General features: G+C 38.6%; 2 protein-coding genes across 4 annotated transcripts in view; one reads left to right on the forward strand and one right to left on the reverse strand.

Annotated features, from left to right (window-relative positions):
- Positions 1-811: 811 nt before the first annotated feature.
- orc4 (origin recognition complex, subunit 4) lies at positions 812-7,200 on the forward strand. Its single transcript, XM_041782002.1, has 14 exons — positions 812-891; positions 1,387-1,466; positions 1,575-1,651; positions 2,297-2,387; positions 2,530-2,605; positions 2,816-2,901; positions 2,991-3,039; positions 3,605-3,756; positions 3,850-4,023; positions 4,169-4,255; positions 4,391-4,499; positions 4,591-4,686; positions 6,430-6,497; positions 6,619-7,200. The coding sequence occupies exons 2-14, from the start codon at positions 1,410-1,412 to the stop codon at positions 6,799-6,801; spliced, it is 1,305 nt and encodes a 434-aa protein (XP_041637936.1). The 5' UTR covers positions 812-891; positions 1,387-1,409; the 3' UTR covers positions 6,802-7,200.
- A 73-nt stretch (positions 7,201-7,273) lies between these two features.
- Positions 7,274-24,330, reverse strand: part of acvr2ab (activin A receptor type 2Ab) — an 88,710-nt gene continuing 71,653 nt past the window's right edge. For 2 of the 3 annotated variants that reach the window (XM_041782254.1, XM_041782253.1), the window contains 5 exons: positions 20,008-20,153; positions 19,786-19,900; positions 19,342-19,480; positions 19,127-19,257; positions 16,775-17,589 (listed from right to left, as the gene is read on the reverse strand). In XM_041782254.1, coding sequence (XP_041638188.1) covers positions 17,395-17,589; positions 19,127-19,257; positions 19,342-19,480; positions 19,786-19,900; positions 20,008-20,153 — 726 coding nt within the window. In that variant the 3' untranslated portion in view covers positions 16,775-17,394. Of the gene's footprint in view, positions 7,290-16,774; positions 17,590-19,126; positions 19,258-19,341; positions 19,481-19,785; positions 19,901-20,007; positions 20,154-24,330 lie in introns of those variants that run through there. The other variant, XR_005991652.1, reaches the window with a different exon arrangement.

Genomic DNA, 24,330 nt, shown 5'->3' on the forward strand with positions numbered 1-24,330 from the left:
CTTAAAATATACAATAATCTATTTTAAATTAACCATCATTGCTTGTGCACAGGAGATCAGAGATATTTTTCCAACTATATTCACTATGTGATTAAAATTTCATTATCAAAGCCCCTGATTAATGAAGGTTGCATGTAAAAGCATTTACAGAATATGTTAGAAATTTAGTTGTAGAACAATTATTCTCTTTAGACTCAGTTTGGGTGTTCACCATCCTGTTTATACTCAGTTTAAGCCCATAAATTATGAATTTAATTAAAAAAATGTTATTATTCCTGCTTTTACAATTTCTGTGTCACATAAGATAAGAATAAAATGTATTTTCTCATGCTTCATCAAACAGAAAACTAAAGAAAATAAAAATGGTAAAATTTTGGGATATTATTTACGGTCAAATTTTGTTTTTTTATTATTTAATGCTAACCCTCATAACGGTATATAAAACTGAATAAGAATTATTTTGTTTTGAACATGTAGAAAAAGAAAATAAAGAGAAACTCATGATAATACAGATGTAGATAGACATAAACAAAAAAGCAAAAAAAATTATAAGAATAAGTTATTTAGCTTCCTGACTGATACAAAGTAGTAAAATACTAATAATCTTTGTCTTACCACGTGTCAAATCCGTACAAAATTAAACTTTGTCAAACTATAAGTTCCTATAATTAAAAATAGTCAAAGTAAATATTTAAAGCTGTATCTATATCATTTATCATTCTAATATTCGTCCAACAATTGCCTCTGTTCTGTTCTGTACTGTTTATCGGTGCGTTCCCCTCAGCCAATCAGAGCCGGAGAATCACTCAGACCCGGAAATTGTCATCGCTTGCGGAGCAGTCTTCCCGCGAAGATTGAGACCGCACTGCGTTGAATTTCTGCCTTTTCGAGGTATGTTCCGCTATTTTAAAGTGTTTATTGATCCTCAAATGCTCTTATATCATTCTAGATGTATATTTTATGTTATTTTAACTCACTAGGACTAAACGTAATGCTAGTTAGCTTCTCCGCGAGCTCTAGTGACGTTTACGTCAATGTGGAGAGAAAGTGACGCCAAACCCCGTTTATAAAATACCATATATTAGTAAATTCTCTTATATTCAAGCATGGGAACAGGTTAGAACGCAAATTTTGACTGATTTCGCATGATTAAGAGCAGCTCTTTAATTCGGCATACACTATTAAATAATACTGTGGTGATTTTCCTAAGAAGCAAACTTTTAAAGTGGAGAATATGTTCAAACAGATGCGTACTGCTGCATTACATTTACACCTAATTTACTGGCGTTTTTTTCCACATTTTTAAACTAATTTTACAACTGAACCGTGCCAAACATTGCAGGCTCTAATAAATGTCCCGTTATTAACCAAAGCAGCATGTTTTAGTTGTTTACAGTCCCATCATCATCATGAGCAAGAGGAAAGGGAAAGATGCTCACATGCCAGTGGGAGAATGCATCACACAGGTCTGACTTACTGTCCTTTCACTCCTTTATAACACTCTTAATGTGCAAAAACATCTATTATCACTTGTTTTGTCGATATAATGTCATTTTATTTGTGTTTATGTGCAGCTTCAGAAGGTTTTAAGGGAGCGGTTTTGCTGTCAGAAGCTTCCTGAACAACCAGAGGCAGTGGAGGCTCAACAAAAGTAAGTTTATGCCATCTTTGACGGTATATTTTGCTGGAATATTATTTTTTCAGTGTTTTTTAAGTTATATTTTGTCCTAAATTAGATAATGTACATGATGGGGGATCTATAAATTCGTTAATATGTTTATAGCAAAGTTTGAAAACCTGAAAAGTGGGAGAAAACACTTTTTTTATACAAACTTGGAGATTATTTTACTGTGAAAATCTGCCTCACCTCATAGGCATATTTGTACTCATTAATCTATTTACTGTAACTACTGGAAGAAATCTCTGCTGTTATTTTTTTTTGCCTTAAATGGTTAAAGATATACGAAACTGAAGGAAAATCCTTAATTCAGAGCTGTCATCCAAAAATAAAGAGGTCATAAAGGTCTTCACGTAAGTTGTCTTGACCCAGTTTGTTCTTACCTGGCAGACAGCTCTGTCCCAGTTTGAGCCTGGAAACGCTATCATTTCCCAGCTGACTTGAACACAACACGAGCACTCCAGGTGTTGCTTTCGTTGGGAAGGCTCTGACGTCCTCCTCTGACAACTTCTAACTCATTAAATGGGGCCTTAAATCTCCCTTTCAGACATAGAACTCATTATTTCACTCATCTTGAGGTGCATTGTGGGTTTTGTAGTCAACATGTGGTCTTCTCAGGCACCTTCTGGAGCTGCTAAAGCGGACGGCCGTCCACGGGGAGAGTAACTCAGTGCTAATCGTCGGGCCCAGGGGAGCAGGAAAAACAATGGTGAGTCTCCACAGCTGAAGCAGGCGCTGAACACGGCCTTATGGGTAAAAAAAATGACAGAGAAGATGATGGATGATGTTAAAGTGTTTTTTTTTTTTTTTAATCCTGGGAGGCTTGAAGGTGTTTGTGTTTTTATGTGCAGCTGCTGAAGTGTGTGCTGAGAGATCTGCTGGAGGAAAAAGAGGTGCAGAAAAACCTGCTGCAGGTTCATCTTAACGGTACTGACTCCTCATCAAACATCTTGAACATTTTAATGATCCTAAAACAATTAAAAGAAAAAGTGCAAAAACAGCTGTAGATTCTTAACAAAATGGTACTGGTTCTCCATCAATGTCATAGAATTTTAGCATGATTTTATAAGAGAAATAGGTAGAGGAAAAAAAGAACTAACTCACCCTCTTACAATCATTTATATTTACTTCTTCTAGGTCTCCTGCAGACAGACGACAGAATAGCACTAAAAGAAATAACCCGACAGCTCAACCTTGAAAATGTTGTTGGTGACAAAGTCTTTGTAGGTATTATTTATTTGGAGATTTTTTCTTTTATTGTACAGCAAAAACTTTATAAAAGCTTTTTTTTTTTTTTTTTTTTTAATTTCAGGGCAGCTTTGCTGAGAATCTTGCTTTCTTGCTGGAGGCATTAAAAAAAGGTAGAAAAATTCTGCATTTCTGACATCTCCTAAAGTAACGGACAGGTTTAAGAATTTTATTTTGTCTTTTTTTTTGTCTTTCTAATCATCAATTTTGCCGTCATTTTTTCATCTTTTTTTGCAATAACTTTTTGTGATTTTTTTCATCTTTTTTTGGGGGGGGGGGGGGAGTTTTTGTGTCTATTTTTGTTTTTTTTTTTTCTTTTTTTCGCTTTTTTTCATCATTTTTTTTCTTTTTTCATCAATTTTTTTGTGATTTTTTTTGTCAATTATTCTGTGTTATTCTGTGTCATCTTTTTGATCTTTCTTTCATGATTTCTTTTGTCAATTTTTTGTCATTTTTTTTTTTTTTTTTTTTTTAGGTTTTTTTGTCCATTTTTTTCTTTTTTTTTCAACATTTTTCATGATTTTCATCCGTTAATTGTTCTGATTTTTTTTTTCTTCCTTTTTTTTTTCATCTTTTTTTTTTCCCACAATTTTTTGGTCAATTTTTTCGGTCATTTCTTTTCATAATTTTTCATTCATTTTTTCATCAGTTGTTTTCCTTTTCTTTTTTTTGCACCAGGTGATCGCAGCAGCAGCCGCCCTGTGTTGTTCGTCCTGGATGAGTTCGACCTCTTCGCCCACCACAAGAACCAGACTCTTCTCTACAACCTCTTTGACGTCTCTCAGTCGGCCCAGGCTCCCATCGCTGTCGTCGGTGTCACCTGCAGGCTGGTGAGCCTTGATCGACATCCAGACCCTCTTAAATGAAACCTTATTTTGTGTTTGTTAAAGACATTTTCTATGGTTGTTTGTTTTTCAATCCAGGATGTTCTGGAGCTGTTGGAGAAGCGGGTGAAGTCCCGGTTCTCCCACCGTCAGATCCACCTGCTCAGCAGTCTCACTCTCCCTCAGTACGTGGAGCGAGTTCAGACCCAGCTCAGCCTGCCGGGCGACTTTCCCGACGAGAAGTTTGCTGAGGACTGGAACGCCAGCGTAAAGGTAGACGGCAGAGCGGATTTCAGGGGTTTCTTTCCTGGTTGCGGCATTAAAGACAGTCGAATTGGACGATGCACGGAACTTCAGAGTCCGTATTTGCAGCTCCAGTGTTCAGTTTTGTCACTTATGTTTTGTTTTCGATCCTCAGACTTTGTGTGAAGACAAATCAGTGGAAGAAGTTTTCCAGAGACACTTCAACTCCAGTAAAGACTACCGCTCCATGCACATGCTGCTGGTAAAACAGTGACATTCATGCCTGTTTCTGTCAAAGCCTAAGACTCTCCATTCTTAATTCCTACAGTGTGTTTCTTTCCACGGTTGATTAAGTTTAGTATCAGACCTGTTTTTCTTTCTGTGATTTTATGCCTAGTTGTTGTGCCTGAGTCGAGTGTCTGTTTCCAAACCCACCATCAAACCTGCAGACGTGCTAGAAGCCAGCAGAATATGCTTTACTGACGCCAAGGCGAACATGCTTCACGGTGAAAATTAAACCCAAAATGAGAATTTCTTTCACACTGTTTTCTCCAGTAACTTCAAATTTGTTAATATTTGTGTTTCCACACTCTCCAGGTTTGTCCATCTTAGAGCTGTGCCTCATCATCGCCATGAAACACCTCAACGACGTGTACGAGGGAGAGCCGTTCAACCTGCAGATGGTCCACAACGGTACAGAGACGCTCTCACCCCAGGCCCAGTTCCTAGTACTGTGACAAAAATATTAAACAATTGTGACAAAAAGGCAAAAATAGGCAGAAAAGGTGGTGAAGCTAAGTTGAGAGTGGCAACAAAAGTGGCTAAAATATGTCAGAAGTGGCAAAAAACCCCAAAACATTGTAAAGCAGGACTTCAAATGTGGTGAAAAGGGGTCATGAGTGGCACAAATATTTTAAACGTAGCAAAAATGGATCTAACAAGTGGTGAAAAAAGAATAAAAATGGCGTAAATAGTGGCAAAAATGTTAGGCAAAAGGAGACGCAGAGTGGCAGAAATGGGTTAAAAGGGGCAGAAATAGTGGTGAAAATAGATTTAAAAAGTGGCAAAATGGGCTCAAAAGTGGCAAAAATGAATGCAAAGTTGTGAAGCAGGACTTCAAATTTGGTTAAAAGGGGTCACAAGTGGCAAAAATGGGTTAAATGTTGCAAAAATTGGCAGAAAATGAGGTGAAAAAGGGCAAAAATGGACAGAGGTGGTGGTGAAAAGTGTTTAAAAAGTGGCAAAGTATCTTCACACTGGCTGAAATGGGCAGAAAAGGTGGTTAGATAAAATTATAGTCAAAAAAGGGTTAAAAAAAAAAATGGGCGGAACAAAAAGGTGAAAAGTGGCAAATACGAGTTAAAAGTGGCCAGAATGTGCAGGGATGGTGGTGAAAACGGATTTTGAAAATGGGTCTTAAGTGCCAGTTGGATAAAAAGTGGCAAAAATGGGTGGGAAAAGGGGAAAGAACAGGCAGAAAAGGTGGTGAAATTAAATATTTAAAAAATAAACAATGGGTTTTAAGTGGCAAAATTGTAAGTTACAAAAAGGAATTAAAACTTGTGACGTAAGACTTCAAATGGCTCTTAAATAAAATTATGATCAAAGTGGCAGAAATGGGCAGAAAAAAGAGGTGAAAAGTGGCAAGACTGAGTAGGTATGGTGGTGAAACTGGGTTTAAAAAATGGGTTTGAGGAGGCAAAATGAGTTTAAAGTGGCAGTTGGGCTACAAGAAGCAAAATTGTCAAAAGAATGGATGAAAATTGCCAAAAGAAATGGGCAGAAAAAGTGGTGAAACTAAATTTTAAAATGGCAACAATGGATTTCAAATGGCAAAAAAGAATAGAAAAGCTGCAAACCAGGATTTTAAATGTGGTGATAAAATTGGTTACATGTAGCAAAAATTGATATAGTAAGTGGTGAAAAACAATTAGTAAATGGGGATAAAAAGAGGTGAAAAGGGGTTAAGAGCAACAAAAAAGAGTTAAGCCAGGCAAGAAGAAACAGAAAGTTGCAAAAATGGGCAGAAATAGTGGGGAAACATGGTTAAAAAGTGGCAAAAATACTTCAGAAAGGCTGAAATGGGCAGAAAGGTTGGTTAAATGAAATTACAAATAGTCAAAAAAGGGTTTAAAGTGTCCAAAAAAGTGGCACAAAAGAAATGTTTACATTTAAACCAAATAATGGCTTGACATTCTTGATACCATTAAAAAATCACAACTGGGGCGGGCGAATTCTCTGTGTTTGTCAGGGGGGCAGCTTATCCTGTGAGACCACAATAAAAGTCAGAAAGTAGCATTTCTTTGCTGAAAAAAATAAACCCAAAGACTGTTGAATTTAAATAATAAACAACAGGATGTAGTCCTGGTGGTAAAAATTAAAAAAGTCATCATCTATAATCCTGTAAAGGCCTCCTTTCCTTTCTTTCCTTCTCAGAGTTTAAAAAGTTCCTGCACAGAAAGACGAGCTCCATGTACAACTTTGAGCAGCCAGTCATCATGAAGGTCTGTATTTGATATTTTTCTTGCTGATTTTTCTAGAGAGAACTGATGTTTTTATAGTATTTCTATAAAAATATCCATAATTAAAGACTGGACTTTGGTTTATTTACTTACATCTCCGCAGGCCTTTGAGCACCTGCAGCAGCTTGAGCTGATCCGACCTGTCGACGGCTCCTCGGCCAAAGTTCAGAGGGAGTACCAGCTGATGAGACTCATGCTGGACCACAGTCAGATCATGGAGGCCCTGCAGAAGTACCCACAGTGCCCCACTGATGTCAAGCAGTGGGCCATGTCGGCGTTTGGTTAGGACTCTGCATGCAAAAATGACACTCCTCAATCTGGGTTTTTCTTGCACACAAAGACAGATGATGTAGTGAAAACTTCCACTACAGCTCTGGATTATGTATCAGTCTGCAGTTTTATTCCTACACCGGTGGTGCATTTGTGTCCTCACAGGATTTTAAGATGTTTTCCTAGAGATGAAATGAAATAAAAATAAATTTTGTACAACCAGGGTCACATTTTTGATGCAGAGAGATAATGAAAAAAGTAGTGCTCTATACGTTTTTGAGGAAATCTTTGCTTTCACTTTCGATTTATTCAGCAGTGATACTGTGTGTAGATATTCAAGTAAAATCTTTCTATGAAGTGGATAAAAATGACTGGATTTCCTGTTTGAATACCATTTAAAAACATCCAAATTTGAGCCTCTTGACTATAATAATTTCACCTTTAGTTCTCTCAGTCATGCTGCCGTTGCTGCCATCTAGTGGTCACATCCTGTAGCATTTAACCCTGGACAGAAAACAGAAAACTCCCATTAGCTGCTATTTTCATCCTGGCTGTGAGCTTGTAATTGAATATGTACGCCTAATCCTTATAAATCTTTAATCAATCATGATGGAAAAGGTTCACATCAGTTTTTTTAGCTCTATAAAAACATCCTGGTCCAGTCCCTGCTCACATACTGAACATACACGTCGTTAACAGATCTATTAATATCAGCCAGAGGTATCGGGACATTTTTAGGGATTTGCAGCTTCTTTTTTGTCCCGTTAAGACTTTACAGCTTCCAGAAAAGGTATGCATTGAGAAATAAAACTCCTAAATTGTATCTATGAAGTGACAGCAAGAATGATTTAAGCTGTGACTTCCCAGAAGGAGACACTTCATTGAGGCTGGTTTTTATTGGCTTCAAGCAAAAGGACAAAAAAAAAACCCCACCTGAGTGCAGTCCTGGCGTCGGTGTTTAAATCAGATTTTATCTTCTGATTTGTCCCTTAGTCAGTAGGTATCAGCGGTGGGCCAATTTTGTTTGTTTCCTCTTGATTTAAACTTATTTGCCTCCTTGTCTTGGAATATTAAAGCTGGTTTTCCCGTTTTCTAGGGATGTCTGCAAAAGGGATTTTCAGAGTTGCACTCAAGTTGCATATTGTTTTATCTAGGGTCAAAACTTCAACATTTGCCATTAATAAATCTGAATAGTTGAAAAAAATATAAGCATTATAGGAAAGGCTGGACATTAAGTTACATTTTAAGATTTATTTCCAACTGAAATGTAGAGTCATTTATCGTTTAATCCGCAAAAATTGCAGGTAAACTCCTGGAATCCTCACCCCTTCCCACTCACACTCAATTATCCAAATGTTGCCAACAAATATTTGCAAGTAAGAGTTTTTTCTCTCCCCTTTGGTTAAAAACGTGACGGTAGAACATTACATTTCTCTACTTTTGGTGTCACTGTATCCTAGGATCTGAAAAATAGCACAAAAATATTGCCAACTTTCCACTATTTTGAAAATGTGCAAAATGGTTAAAAATTGGTTTTAAAAAAGGTAATTGTTTTACTGATCAGTGGTGTGAAAAAGTAAGGTAAATAAATGTCTTCGGCCTTAGTTTTGACCACAGGACAGATCACTGTCTAAATTGCACAAATATGTTGGCAATATTTGTAAAATTGAGCACAGCTGGCAAGGAGTAGGGGTTCCTTACTGCCCCCTATTTCAAATGCCGCCAAAGTATTAATTCAGTGTAGAAATTTGCAATATTATGCCTGCAAATTTGGTCATTCAGAACTAAATTGCCCAAAAATTGTACAGTATCATTGGCAACATTTCAGTAAATTTAAGTTTTCAGAATGGTTTGTTCTACTAAATACAATTTCTTTAAAAATAACAATATTTAAATTATCGGTGGCGTGAAAAGTAAAGTAATTTGGTTTTAACTAAAGGACAGAGCACTGTCTAAATTGCAAAAATGTGTTGGCAACATTTGGAAAAATGGGCACGACTGGCAAGGAGTGATCGTTCTTTCTGCCCCCTTTTTGAAATGCTGTCAATGAATAAGCTATGTTTAGCGGTGTGCCATAAATTGCTTGCAAATTTTGGCCATGAAGAACCAAATTGCACAAAAAAATTGCACAAAAACACTGGCAACATTTAAGTAAATATAAGATTTTAGAATGGTTTGTACTCTTAAATACAATTTCTTTTAAAATAATCACTGTTTAAATTATCAGTGGTACGAAAAAGTGAAGTTAAATGGTCCTTGGTCTTACTTTTAACAAAAGGACAAAAAACACAGTCTAAATTGCACAAATGTGTTGGCAACATCTGGAAAAGTGGATGGGACTGGCAAGAAGCAAGGTTTCAGTCTCCTTTTTCAAATGCTGGCAAGGCACGTTTTATTTAGCAGTGTTCAAAACTTTGCCGACAATTTTTGATCGAAATTGCCTGAAATTGTACAAAAGCATTCTCTGTTTAATTTTTTTTTTAATCTTCTGTTATCTTAAATACCCCCCCCCCATAATCTTAATTTTAATGATTGATGCTAAAAAAGTAGAGGAAAAACTTTTTTTTTTTTAATCATTTTAACAAAAGAGCACTGATGAAATTGCACTGAAATGTTGGCAACATTTAGAAAGTGGCAAGGAATGAGGGTTCTGCTCCCTTTTTCAAATGTTGCCAACATATATATATATATATATATATATATATATATATATATATATATATATATATATATATATATTCCATTTAGGAGTGTGCAGAAGTTAAGCTGAAATTTTTTATCATTAATGCAATACTTCTCAAAATTTAGCAAAAACATTGGCAACATTTCCACGTATTTAAGTTTTCATAATGTTCTATACTCTTTAATTCCCATTCATTTAAAATTATCTGTATTTTAATGATCTGTGGTATAAAGAAAGAACAGAAAATCGTTGTTTTCTGTCATACTATTGACAATAGTAACAAGAGAGCATCGTCCACATTGCACATAATGTGTTGGCAACATTTTCTGAATGCTGCCAACATCTATCATCAATTTAGCAGTGTGCAGAACTTAAGATGCAATATTTGGTCTTTAAAAATGAAATTGCTCAAAACCAAAAAATTAAGATATACGTTGTGTATTAGATGTCAGATTTAAATTGTTTTTCCAGTGTTGCTTGGCCCCAGATTTGTAGGTCTCTGGCTTTGTTGTATGAAAAGAGGCTTCTAAACATTGTGTTTACTCATTTTAATCTAGATAACAGGGAAGAAACTCATGATGGATTTACCTGGGGCCTCTAATTTGAGGAGATGAAGGTGGGTCCTGAGGTTAATCCATTTATGAAGCTATGATATTAATTAGCAAAGGTAAAATAAAAAGGTTATGTATTAAAAAGTTCTGATAAAAAGTTTATTGCAAATATTATCCTGTAAAATTACACTTTAAAGGTTAAACAAGTCATCTTTTTGGAGGGATTTATTTCAGTATTCAGCTCAGCTAATCTATTGTTCTCCTTTATATTTACATAAATTTGCGATGCTAGTATGATTTTATTTCCTTATAAGTAACCCTGAAAATTCCTACTAGCAATATAAGAAGTTTCATGCAAGTATGCAACAACTCCTTGATTTTTCGGGAGGGTTTAAAAATTCAGTTCTTCTTTGTGAACTTCCTGATAACGTTGGTGAAAGAAAACAAAAAACACCACAAATCACAATCTAAAAACACATTTATTTACATCACGTGGATCACTTCAGCTGATAAAAACCATTAGCAGGGAGTTGCAGCATTGATTAGGGATCACTTTTGTCTTTTTGTGATAACATACGCAGGATTTCTGCTGCTTTAAAAACTCCTGGTGGGATGCTTGTGTTACTTCCTACACTTCCCTGGTATGAAATTCCAGACCTTTACGTCTTGTCCTGTTTTCACATTTTTTGCCAAAGCGCACAGTCACGTATCAGGAGTAAAGAAACAAGACGTTTTTCTTCTGTTTGGACACTTTTTCTCATCCCACGTTCATTTCGTGACCAAGACTGATCTTCCAGCTCTAAAACCCAGAAACCCTGCGAGTATCTTTATCACGACAGACTGCGTTGGCAGATCCTGGATCAGCGCTGCAACTCGAGAGCCTCGAGAAATGTGGGGTCAAAAATGCTTGTAGTGTATGGTGTTTTTTTTTTTTGTAGAAATTTCAGGCCTGGCAACCGGACTGATCCGGCTGCCAAGACAGCCTTGGCGGCGAGGTCATTGGAGTTCAATGTTTCCTCTAAAATCTTTGCCAACAGTTGGAAAAAGCAGGAGATTGAGATGCTGGAATGAAATACCTGTAGTGGGTGATTGTTTTATCACACATGGAGTATTGCAACTGCTCTTAGAGAGCTTCAGGGAGTCTTTAAAATGCAACCGTGAGGGGACCCGGGTAGCCTCCTTGTGGGACGCCGCAGGCCAAATGTCTGTCATTTTCTCCCTGCCAAGAACCGTTAAGTGCTTTCTGGGATACCTTACAAAGTACTCCAATGAGCCTCTAGCTTTCAGCTTACACAAAGCTCAACTTAAAGTGAAGGACGAGTTTTTTTTTTTTTTTTTTCTGCAGCCGAGCCAAGCCGAGCCCCGCTGCCGAGTCAAAACACAAGAAAAGTATAAATGAATGTAGAGGAAACACTGAAGTTCAACACGCACTTATAAAGATTCAGCTCAAGAGTATATAGTTGATACAGGTATTTATGTTCTCATGTCTGTACACATCCTAGACTGCTTAAAATAGTGGGGTGGGGGGGCAACAAGACACAAATGTTTCACTGGTAGTTTATATGCACAGCAATGTGAGGTGCTGGGCTGGAGGACGTCGGGAAAACGGTAAAACCTACGTGTAGGACAGACCCATTCATACACCTTTAAAGAACAATGTTGTGACTTTAATTGAAGCTGAAGGGGCGATTTGCTCCACAGTGCACTTCACGAGTAGATCGCAGTGCAGGAGTACGTGGAATTTTGGAGGTCAAGATCCCCAAAGAGGGATTGGAAAATGTTGCTGGGAAGAAGGACTTCTGTGTTGACCTGCTTATCACATGACCCAGTCTTGGATAAACAGAAGTAACTGGATGGATGGAGTTTCATTAGGATGACTGAAACCAATTTATGATTGACAAAATCGCAGATAAGATTGTCTCAAATCGCGTCAATTGATAAAGTTCAGAGCATAGTATGTGGTTAGTTTTGAGGCTTTTTTGAGGAGTTTTTCTGGGAATTTTAAGTGCTCTGGATTGGATTTCAGGATCGGGAAAGAATGGAAGACAGGGCTTTTAAGGTGCAAAATTTCCTATAAGAAGTTTAAGGTGACTGTTAGACCGTCTTCAATTTATTCCGTTGACTTTTGGTTGTTCAAACGCTGACAAGATTAGAGGAGAGACAAAATTAAGTGACATTAAATGCCTAAAATTACCGTTTTAATGCCTGAGACTGTCTTTTTGACAAATTTCCATTCCCAAAAGTCATTTTAACTGCCGTTTAAATAAAGTATGGGGCAGTGTTTTTGTTATTAGAGATATGACAAAATCTGAGTTCACAGGGGGCGCCAAAATCAATAAAAAGTTCCTAATAGGAGCTTTAAATGTCTCTTTAATCCTTTGCTGTCAAAGTAGATGGTTTACAAAAGGAGTACAAATGGATCTCCATACGTTGGTTTTACTCGTTTCTGCGACTACGGGGCACAATCACACGAAACCAGCCAAACGCAAAGCCCTCTAAAGTTACACAGGGCCGGGCTCAATCCATCAAAGTACACACAATACTGGAATCCAGGAGTCTGAAGAACATTCATTCTCGGTCGTTTTTGTCCATAGACTGAATAGAAAGAAGCACGTTACAGTTTATATCTTTTCTTTTTGAATTCATGTAAAGTATTTCCTGAATTACAACCAAAACCCCCCCTCCACCCCCCTCCCAAAACCCGAGAAAGAAAAACAACAATCGTGCCAACTCTTACAACGTTATTCTGAGTTGCACCTGAGCTCCGATCCCCCAAAAACCTCAGGCCTGTAAATTAAAAAATAAATACAACATATCAATATGCAAGATTTAAAAAACAAAATTAAAATGCTACAAGTTAATCGTGTGTGTTTGTGTGTATTGAAAGTCACTCCTGCAGCTGATCCTACAGAAGTGTAGGGTAGTTTGCGGCACTGGTTGCATATAACTCGCGAGAACTTAGAAAAGCATAGTACTGAATCCCTGAATGGTATTTGTCGGTTTGGGACGGTTTCTCGAGCGCAGTTTAAACTCAACCTTTCAAACACTGAACATATTTAAATCAATGTGGCCACCAACTGAACACTGGAGAATTTGTTTTGCTGTGGCTAAAAGGTCTGATGACTTTTAGAGCCACTTTGGCAGGAAACACACCAACATTTGGAGGCGGGAGTTAAAAATCCACTTGGCTGCTGAAATACTGTGAGATCTGCTCTGTAGGGAACATGATTGGTAGAAAAATCAAGGATTAGAAAGGATATACCTCTGGTTATTATTTAAAAGAGTCTCAGAGATGGGCTGAGAAGAGCTGGTTAGCTTGATGCTAACAGATAAAGGATATTGCCGTCAACTGGCTAACAGATTTAGCATTGCTTTGCACTGATTTTAACTGAACAAACGCCTGTTTTCCCTTGACAATACTGAGTTAAAAAGATCATTTAAATGATCATTTACATTAAAATGTGCAGTAAAATTGATGTACAAGACTGAAAGTTGGTTTCTTAGCACCTTAGACATTCCTGCTTTCTTCTTCATTCATCTTTAAAAGGCGGTAGCTTTCAGGCTGTCAGGCACGCTACAGCCACCGTCTGTTGGAAGTACCACATTACAACCAACGAGAGTAGAAATAATTGAATAATGTATTTTTTTTAACAATATTTCTAGGGCTTTTTGGCTTTTTGAAAGGACAGCGGACCAGTGCGTTGAGGACTAAAGCCTCTATATATGGGCACCCTGACCCATGGAAAATATCAAAGAAGGAACCAAAATCTTAAGAAAATGTCAACTGCAAGGAGAAAATAGCAAAGCTGAGAGTTTCTCCAACTTTTGCAGTGAATTTGGCTCAATCAGGAAGTGTTTTCCTGGGTGTTTTTTGCCCTGGCTTTCCACCCCGTGAGCTAATCCAGCAGCTGGAATAATACAGTTTTAATTGAGATATTAGTTGCATAACATTATTGATTATTCATACTTGAATATGCTGTTCAAATTTCCAGAAATCATTTCCCATCCCTTTAAAAAGCCTTTAATACTGCAGTTCTGTTTTACATTGTTCCTTGTCGCGGATATTTAGATCTAACTGATAATTTACTCATTACTAAGGAAGAATTTTAAAGATTTCAAGTCTTGTTTAGCAATGAAAATACCAAAGAAAGAACCAAATACTTGGTTGGCACCAAGATAATACAGAAATCTTGGAGTTTACCAACTTTTGCGGTGAGTTTGGCTCACATTTTCCAATCAGGAACCGTTTTCCTGGGTGTTTTTCTGCCACGGCTTTCCGCCCCATGAGTGAGGTAGTGTTTATCAAAGGGCTGCTGGGGTTTTGCTGATCATCCCTGCTCCTTGAGAACCGTTGACAATGACGATATTGATGCAAACTGATGCTACAGTAGGCGAATAAGATGGCTTCTACTTCCTCAGGTTTGCTGTGTTGTTGTAGTTGCTTTTCATGAGCTGGGATGGTGTCTAATGCTTGTTGTAGCAGTGCTTTGTCTTGATCAGATCTGCTGTTTTTGGAGGTGTTGGTAGGGGAAGTTAAAACAAGCTTAAGGAGATTTTGCAGGATCTGAACGCTTAGTGTTGACTGTCACAGTTTCTGATTGTTTTGGTTGAATATGAAGCAACATTTGGACTTTTGAGGGCTAAATATTTTGCTTTTACCCCCTTATTCCTTGAATACTACAGTACGTTTGCTTTAATACTACTTGTGTTGTAAAGAAAGCATAATCATGGATTGCCCTGAATGTGAAATGGTTCTGTAGAATGACATTTTTTTAACTTCTTGCTTGATTTTAAACTGCCCACCCTAAAACCGTCCCAAAGCTTGAGGAGAGACTGCAGGTCTGCCGGCACCAGTGTTCAATGTCCCTCAGAAGAAATAAAAGATTCAAAAAACGTCATTGTTGCCTTCTGCAGCAGTGACAGATACATCCGTTTTGCCTGACATCTACAAGAGTAACTAATGTGGATACGTAGAAATGGCACCAGGATGAAAGAGAGAGAGAAGAGAGACCTCGTCTCGGCTTGAAGGGCGGTTAGCTATGCCGCCACCGTTCAGAGGAAGACATTTCAGCCATAAAACTGCTTGGTTTCCTCATTGTTTATCAAGCTTAGAGATGGCAGTGTTGACACTGAAAACAGCAAAGCTAAAAAGGTTAGCTAACTGTAGATAGCTTCAAACTTCTGCCTTAATATAAAGGCAGCACTGTCTTGTGCAACTAATTCTCAAAAACTAAGATTTTGAGCTTTTTTGGCATGCTTTAGGAGAGAATCAGGAAGTGTTTGGCTGGTCAAGAAAGTAGAAACAAACCAGGCCAAGTTTGGTAAAACTAGACTAAAAGTTTAGCTAAAACGCCACGACAAAAGACCATTTTCAAGCTGGCTCTTGAGTCAAATCTACTGATTAAATCTTTCTTTTTTCAGTTTGGGGTCAAATATGAATCAAATCTAGAGCTCCTGCAGGCGTGACGGCACGCCTAAACCTCCAACAAGTCGAGAAGAGACGAGACAGAGAGAGAAAGAGAGAAAGAGAGGAAGCGTAAGAATCAGCGAAAGAGGAGGTATTCCAGTCCGAGACGGGTGAGGATGAGGAGGAAGAGGCGGAGGGTGTGGTGAGTAGCAAAGATTCCTGAGGTGTATCAAAACAGACTCTTGATAGTAATCCGAAATAAAGGAGAAGTGATGTGTTTGTGTGAGTGTGTGCGGTCCAAATTAAACGCAAGCTGGCTCAGCTAAATACAGGTTGATGTCCAAAGGAGGGCTGGGTACCTTTAAAGGAATCCAAATGCCACATTCAGATGAATTTGAATGTTTTCGTTGATTATTTATGAACAAAATCAGACCACACTTAAGTACAAGAATCAGAAGAAAATGCTCCAAAAGTTTGACGAACTTAGAGTGATTAAAAACTTCTGATTTGGTGTTGATAATAAATATTTAAAGGTATCATTAAAACTCATTTTTGCTCCTTTTTACAATGAAAATAGACCCTTATGCTTTCCAGATACTGGTACGTCTATAAGGAGAAGCTAGAGTTAACATCCTAAATGTGTTGATAATTTCTGACAAATTTGCGAAGTCTTTAGTCAAAATTTTTCACCATTTTCTTTGTTGTTTTGGACATCTTACATGAACTGTTGACTGCAAAACTTGACACTGGTTCCATGATTTTTGTTGGTGTTGCAACGTTGGGTCTGCAGAGAACGTGCAGCAAAATGGCCGCATTGTACGGAAAGAACGCTTGGGAGCAGAGAGCATAAATGAGCCTTAAACTGGTACCCAGCGCTGATCCAAAGAGATAAAAATACTGAATATCCAGATCTCACCTGGTAAAGTTACACCACTGACAGTTAACACAGCTAATTAGAAAATAACTTCATCGAAGGGAGGGATGATTTTTCCAGAATCAGAAGAAAACAAAACTAAAAAAGGTTGTTATTCAGTCAAAAAAAAATCATAAAAGTGAGAATGAACGGGGAGGAAAAAGGGAGAAACTTGTGTCTTTATGGCGATGTGTATCGAGGCTTTAGCGGACTACGTTACCCATGAGGCTTAGAGCAGATTGTGTGGATGTGAAGAGCCAAGGTGGTGGAGAAAAAGTGTGACTGTGAAGAGGGAAATTTAATCTGTGTCCATCTGAAGTGAGGTATACCTGGTTGAAGGAGGTTTATGGTTTTTTTTATCGTCGTAATGCTTGAAAATGGACCCCCCCTCCCCGTCCCCTTCACCCCCCTCCCCCCCCTTTAAAATAAGCTTGATTACCAAGTTGTCTGGGTCCATAATACACTATGTACAGCAGCATTACACTATAAACATTCAGAAGCCGTTGCTTATTGGCAGAACGATAGTCGTTTCTTCAAAAAGAAAAAAAAAACGCACACGAGAAAACAGCAAATGAATCCAGAGCCAGGTGCTCGTCTTTTTTTTTTTTTTCTTTTGTTTTTACACTAAAATGCACTGAGAGTTCTGTGAAATTTCCCCGCCGGGTCTCCTCTCTCTGTAGAAAACCCGAGCAGAAGCGGTCGCCCTCCTGTGTGAGTGTATGTGTATAAAAACAATACATGATCAAAGTGTTTTGTCCCAGCATGTCGACGCTTTCACTCCTTAAAATCCTGAATCGTTTGCTCGGGATGAGAGTTTGTCTCGAACGTTAAAATGTCAAAATCCTCAGGCACACATATCAAAATGAGGTGGATATCGACTGATGTGGTGAGGTGGGCGCAGGGTGTTTCCTGAAGTAGCGGCCCGCACTTAAAGGAACGAAAAATAAAAAAACAAAAAGAAAAAAAGAGAGAAAAAAACTCAACGCCAACCAACCAGGGTCGGCCGTTCATCCCCCCTCGCGCTGATCCGTGTTTCTGCAAGCTCGTCAGACTGATCATAAGCTGGACTCCTTGGGCGGGAGGTCCACGTTGGTCACCATGGTGACAACGGTGACGATCTCCTCAGGGCCGATGATGGGAGCTTGGCGCTGCATTTGGCCGATGCGCTCCTCGACGCAGCCTGCGGACAGGCGAGCCTCGGCCTCGTGGTCCCAGCAGTCTTCGATAGTTTCGCAGAGCATGGCGAGACCCTGAGGATGAAGAAAACCGGGGTTATTCAATGTCAGTGAGTTCAGGGTCAGTTTTTCTTTGGTTTTAAACACTGAAACAGCACACAGAGAGCCTTTATATTCTGCATGTTTATGTTTTCAATGGATACAGGACATACTGAGGGAAAGATCTGTGAATATTTTTAAAAACAAGAATAATTCAGTGAATTTCTTAGCTTTTTTTTTTTACTTCTTGATTGCTTCCCATCATGCTGTAAGTGAAAGGTCTTCTGTTCAGAAATAGTAGCTAACAAAATTCAACTTTTGTAGATTTCCTATGGGGCTTTAATACAGTCTGAAGAATGTTTTTGCAGGATTTCTCACATTTTAATGGTTGAAATGATTTACAGCATTGAATCAGTCGGGTGTGATCACATGTCTTTGATAGTGGCAGGAGTCATCAAGTTTTTTTCTGGTTAACTAAGAAAATAACTAACCCTTATACATATTTTAGAAACCTGAGGGAAGACTTTGTTTCAGTGTTTGGCTTCATAACAGCTGATATAAAAAGTTGGTACAGACTGATATAGCCTGAAATTTATAGCTGATATAGGCTTATAATACAGATGATATAGGCTTATATTACAGCTGAAACAGGCTTATATTTACTGCTGGCATAGGCCTGTATTTCCAGCTAATATATGCTTATTATTACAGCTGATACAGGCTTATATTTCCAGTTGATATAGGCTTATATTTCCAGCTAATATAGGCTTATATATCCAGCTGACAGAAACTCATATTTACAAGCTGATATAGGCTTATTATTACAGCTGATAGAGGCTTATATTTCCAGCTGATATAGGCTTATATTCACAGCCGATACAGGTCATTGGTATAGCTACCATATGCTGTTAAATTTAAATGAAACAGTCTAATATTTTCAGCTTACTTAGGCTGATATTTATAGCCGATATATGCTGATATTTTTACATCTGATACAGGCCGATATCTTCAGCCTCTACAGGCCATCATTACCGCTTTTGTAGGCTGGTATTAGCAGCTTATGCAGGAAGATCTGCAGCCGTATATAGCCTCATATTTACAACTGAGACAGATCTATATTCACAGCAGATAAACTGGTTGTAAGCATTAGCAGAAATGTTCGAAAAGAGTTACTTTACGGCTTTATTTTATTAATACTGTTGTCCTACTTGCATCTATTTGACTTGCCCCATACTTCAAAAAGAGAAAACCTTCCACGGATCTTTTGAATGACTGAAGACTATTTTTTTCTGTCTGCATGTTTCAAGGTATATTCTGTGTTATCGGAACACTGCATTGAAAGGGAATCAGGTCTTCAACATCTGATGCCTCAAAAAGATTTCTAATGATGTAGTAAAAACCATCAAGGTTTTACTGAAGAGTATCTGGCTGAATCAGACTTATTTTAGACCTCTTTAGTATCGCTTGTGTGAGGATCTCTGCACTAAAATAGTATAAAGACTGAAGTAAATCAGGTCAAAGATGATCCTGCTCTCCAAACAGTCACAGTTCAATCATCCTTCTCTCTGCTCACCGTGTGTTTCTGCCAGCAGTCCCTCAGGCAGGGCCGCAGCTTCTTGTGAACGACGACCTCCTGCATGTCCTCCAGAGACGGATGCTGACCCACCTCCTCCTCAAACGGGAGCATGTACTCGTCCACTGGGCCTGTTTACACACACAATCTAAATCAACTTGCTGTAACATTGCACACTTTGAATAAATCGCACAGCATTCATGATTTCATCTCACCGTCAGCGGCCGTGCAGCGTGCTGCGAGCTCCCACAGCACGAGGCCAAAGGCGTACATGTCGATACGCAGGAAGGAGTCCCGCTGGAAGTTGATGGCGCCCTCGAGGACTTCAGGCGCCATGTAGCGCCGTGTTCCCACCTGCAGAATTAGAGAGAAACAGCTCAAAGGTCAGCAGGAGGACGGGAACATGAAGAGAAAAACAAACAGGGGGAGAAAGCCATGACACAGCTTGCAGACGGCTGAGACGGCAAAAAGAGACGCTTAGCACAGAGGAGGGGGTTATTGCTGAATCTGCATATAATGTCAAATAAAAAAACTGTGAATCAGTTAAAATAAAACTATTTCAGAATGTTTCTGATAAGATCTGTGCATGCAAACTACATCTTTATGATCAAACTTATTTAATTCACCATGCAAAGGTGACAAAAGACACCAAAGTGTACCTGTCCGTGAGTGTCTCCTGCTGATTTTCCTGCTTCAAACTTCAGAGCGAGGCCAAAGTCCGCTATGCAGGCTGTCAGATTATTCTTCAACAGCACATTCTTACTCTTAATGTCCCTGTGAGACAAAAAGAAACAAAAGTAAATTTAGAGCTCCTCTAGCTACAATCAGAACGTACCAAATCTGTCCCTGATGTGCTGATAGAAGATGTTATGATAGTGCACCTGTGAGCGATGGAGGGCTTGTGTCCGTCTTTGTGCCCCGGGATATCTTCGTGGAGGTAGGCGAGGCCACGGGCAGCTGTCTGAGCGATGTGACACAGCTCGTTCCAGGACACAACGTTGGCCTTCAGGTAGTCGGTGAGCGAGCCCTAAAGGGAGACACAAAGAGAGGACAAGACGTCAAAAATACGAGTTTACTGCTCAATTTATCAAAAATAAACTTTAAACAAAGCTCAGCCGGACCTAGAAATATATCTAACCCCTTCAAATCTTCCATTGACATTTCACAAAATCCTTACATGGCAATATTTTTAATCCCTGAACCGAGCCATCAGATACCTGATTACTCTAAATCAGTGGTTCTCAACTGCTCTAGCCTCAGAACCAGCATCATCATGACAAATTAGGACACCAATTTTCATACATTTTTGACCTTTCAGATTAATTTGATGAAAAAATAATGCCGTTTGGGTCTAAGAAGGTAGAAATTATGTAACAAACCAAACAAATGAAACCAAACAAGCATGTTTAGAAGTGCTTCTTGAACTTTGACACTATTTTAAATAGGCAGATCTTCATGACCCACTTTTGGGTCCCAAACCACCAGTTAAGAACCACTGCTCTAGACTATAAATCATTTGATTTGGCGCAAAAACAGGATTGGAAACAGAGAAAAAGACAAGGATACAAAGATATATGCATGATTTTCCCAGAGTGAAGGAACTACCCATCTCATAATCCATTGTGATTCTCTTCAGCCACTATGAATGTTAGCTTTTTAAACTTCCCAAACATCTACTGCTCTTCTGTCTGCATTTAACAATCCTGTAGTGCTACTATTATAGAAAAAAAATACTGCAGTACGTCTTATTTTGAATTGATAGTGTTTCATAGAGTCTTAAGGAGTCTAGTACTGAGCTAAGAGGCTAGCTGAGCACTTTTTAACAGCTTTTCTTCCTCTTTTTGTCATTAGGATTGGGTATCATTTGGATTTTTCAGAGACTGGTGCTATATTGATACTTTTTATACAGTGCTAGTGCCTAAATGGTGTGGAAGTATAAATCAAAATCAGCGTTAGTTAACAGGGCACGATAGTCATCAGCCAGCTGATCCCAATTATCGCCTCCCAGCTCTACAGCCAATCACAGCTCTTTCTCTCAACACAGCGATGTATTTAAACTTAACATACTTGTCATTACACACTGCTGCTGCTGGCGGAGCTCAACCTCCTCCACCCCAGCCTCTTCCTTTATAGCATAAAGCTTGTTGCACCCTCAAATTCAGATTCAATAATAGCTTCTGAATTAATCTTATTGTATTTAGTATGCACTGCCATTAATGTTTCCATCCATATGGTGGTTTCTAGCCATGCACTCCCTAAAAATTCAAGCATACTGCTTGACAAACCCAGGGAGCATCTCAGAGCCCTCTCCGTGAAGTAAAACTGTATATCCATTTTGCAATAAAATGGCAAAATGTATGATGAGTATTCCTGACTGAAAAGCTGTCTGGGCATCATAAATGATTCACAGAAACATCTTCAGAAGATGCCAGTGGAGTTAAAAAAAAGGAAACCAGTGTAATTTCTTTATTTTTAATTTATTTATTTGGTGCTATTTCTTGCCTTTCATTTGGGGTGGCAGAGAGGTGCACTGGGTTTATGGGGTATTGTAATGAAGGATCAATATGGTCTAGTAGGTATTGGATGTGTTAGGACGGGTACTAGATCTACATACTCATCCTTATTTGTCATAAACATGCTTCCAATGGAAACGCTGAATAAAATACACCTTGTGGGGTAAGTGATCAAATATAAATGTGCCAATGAGTCTGTTCCATGAGCCAGCTTTCTCCTTTGTATGGCAGTAGCTGGCTGGTTTGAGAGCCAGCTTCTTTACATTTTTATTGTTATTTAAAATACATTTAAAAAGTCAAAGCAGTACCAATTCAAGAGCTGTTTAGGAGCCAAAAGACCTGCTCTTACTACTGAGCTGAGCCAAAAAATCCAGATCTCTAAAAAGAGATGGATTTCCCATTAGAACAAGGGATAGACTTTGGCTATGAATCAGGGTTTACTGGCCAAACTGGACTGAAACAGACTAGACCACTGGTAACAGACCAAACCAGTCTTTCCAGGACACTCTTGGAAAAGAGATTTGTAATCTCAATGAGGTTTTTTCCTGGTTAAATAAAAATAATGTCAGCCCTGTCCCTCTGAGAACTTTTTAACCTTTTTGCCTGAATGTATCACTGCTTTCAGGACTTGTAAGTAGGCCAAGTTTGTTTTTCTCTCAGTCTGACTGATAAGCACAGCCATTAACAGCACTAAACGTTTGGCATTTTAATGGTGCTCCTCCATGATGTCATCTGAAAACAACCTATACAAACTCGTGTCTTCTACAGGAGCATATACCATCATCTCACACTCAGGTAGCTCTTGGCAAGTCTACCATGGGTGGTTTTGACATTATAGCTGGATAATCCAATCTGCTATGGAGAAAATTAAGAGATTTAAACTTCCAGAACCACAGAATAACACAGAAAGACTTTCGATGGAAAGAAAAGCAAAAACAAAAGCACCTCTTCACTGAACAGCAGAATCTCATCATTGTGTTAGAGGAAAATCAGGTCACATCATAAAAGCTCATTAATAAACTTCATCATTATTTAAAATATTTCTTTTTCATAGTTTAATTACCCACTCAACACATCCTGAAATGTCAAGAAAGTGAATCAGCAGTAAAAGCCAAAACTGCAGGAATATATTCAACGCTTCATAACAGTATAGAGATGGCTGGAGCGGGTAAGGTTTCCATGGTAACAGCAGCATCCCTAATGGATGGAGAGCTTGTGGGTAGTATTGTATTTCACAGGGGACTCGGCATTAAAAGAAATGCGGTTGAAGTAAGGTAAACTACACAGAGAGAAATCCGAGCTGGGTGTGATTGTAGAGTTTAATATTGACGTGTTAGAATTCATTGGCGTTTGAAGGGCTTCAGATTTCTGTATGGAGTGGTAGATAACATTTGAAACCATCTATTAACAACTTTAAAGCCCACTTTTGTTCCTGCAAATTTATTGTTCTTGTTGGATTAATCATTCATATTCCAGTTGATTAGATCTTTGAGTGTTGATAGATGAAAAAGCATCCATTAGATGCAGTTAAAGGTATGTGGTTATGCTAATTTAGCGTTTAGACGCAAAAACATGACAGCATTTGAGGCTAGAAAGAAAAAACACTCTGAAGATGCTCTATCTGCTTCCGTTTCATTCCCTCTCCTTATACAACATCTTTGTTCTTACGTAATGTATGTCAATATAATACAAGGTCACTTCAGCTGAGGCCAAAGACAGATGTAGTTACCAGAGCGGCCACTAGAGAGCAGGCAGCACCAAGAAAAAAAGAAAAACAATCAATATGATCACTCCAGTTGTCCTGTTTTTCAATAAATGCCTTCTCTTATGTGTTTTTCTTCTCTTTTTGAGCTATATTACTGTTTTGGGCTAAATTTTGGAAATGCATGCCTGCAATAATTTCACTGACAGCTATTAATATCAGTGCCTGGCTCAATAAATGATAAGATTAAGTAGTTTTGGAGAGGCTTGTATCCTTAGAAAGCAAGCTGCTGCATGTTGCCAATACAAAGGCATAAAGCTGCTGCGATGCATCAAACATGGAGGCATAAATCAGCTGTCAAGGAGACGCTGAACTCTGCAATCATGGCTCCAGCTGTGTTACACAACCGCAGCTTCAGTCCAAACCGACTCAGACACCTGCTCTAAAAAACACTGGCCAGAAGGGAAAGCTCTTTGTAGGTTAAATTTGAAGTTATGTATCCTCTAAAGGCTACAAAATGATTACAAAGCATGCTCGACAAGGCACTTAGCTGTGCGACCTTTCCTAAAAACACTCTAAAATAAATTCCTTCGGTGTTATTTCTTCCTGAAGAGCTGCTACAAATCAGAGCGGCACTTGTGGAGCTGTTGCAGGGTTAAGTGGCTTTCTAAGAGTTGAATAGTCGGGTTAAAGCCTCGCCGCCACACCCCGCACAGCCTTTAATTTTTCAACCTTTATTCACGCAGGGATGGTTTTCTTAAGCACTGGGATTCAAATTCTTGGCCCTGGCTGAGAAATCCAAGCAAGCAAAGCGTAAAAGACTCACTCCACTTCCTCTGTAATGACCCTCGAAACACAGAGGCACTTAAAGCCCCCGAAATGCTACAAAGACCGGTGGTGGAGAGGGTAAGTGAAGCACAACGGGGCGAAGAAAGCCACTTTCTCAGGATAAACAAGGTTTAAAAGAGAAAAATCAGCATGTAGTATAC

The sequence above is a fragment of the Cheilinus undulatus genome, linkage group 24, assembly GCF_018320785.1.
Source record: "Cheilinus undulatus linkage group 24, ASM1832078v1, whole genome shotgun sequence".
Taxonomy (NCBI): domain Eukaryota; kingdom Metazoa; phylum Chordata; class Actinopteri; order Labriformes; family Labridae; genus Cheilinus; species Cheilinus undulatus.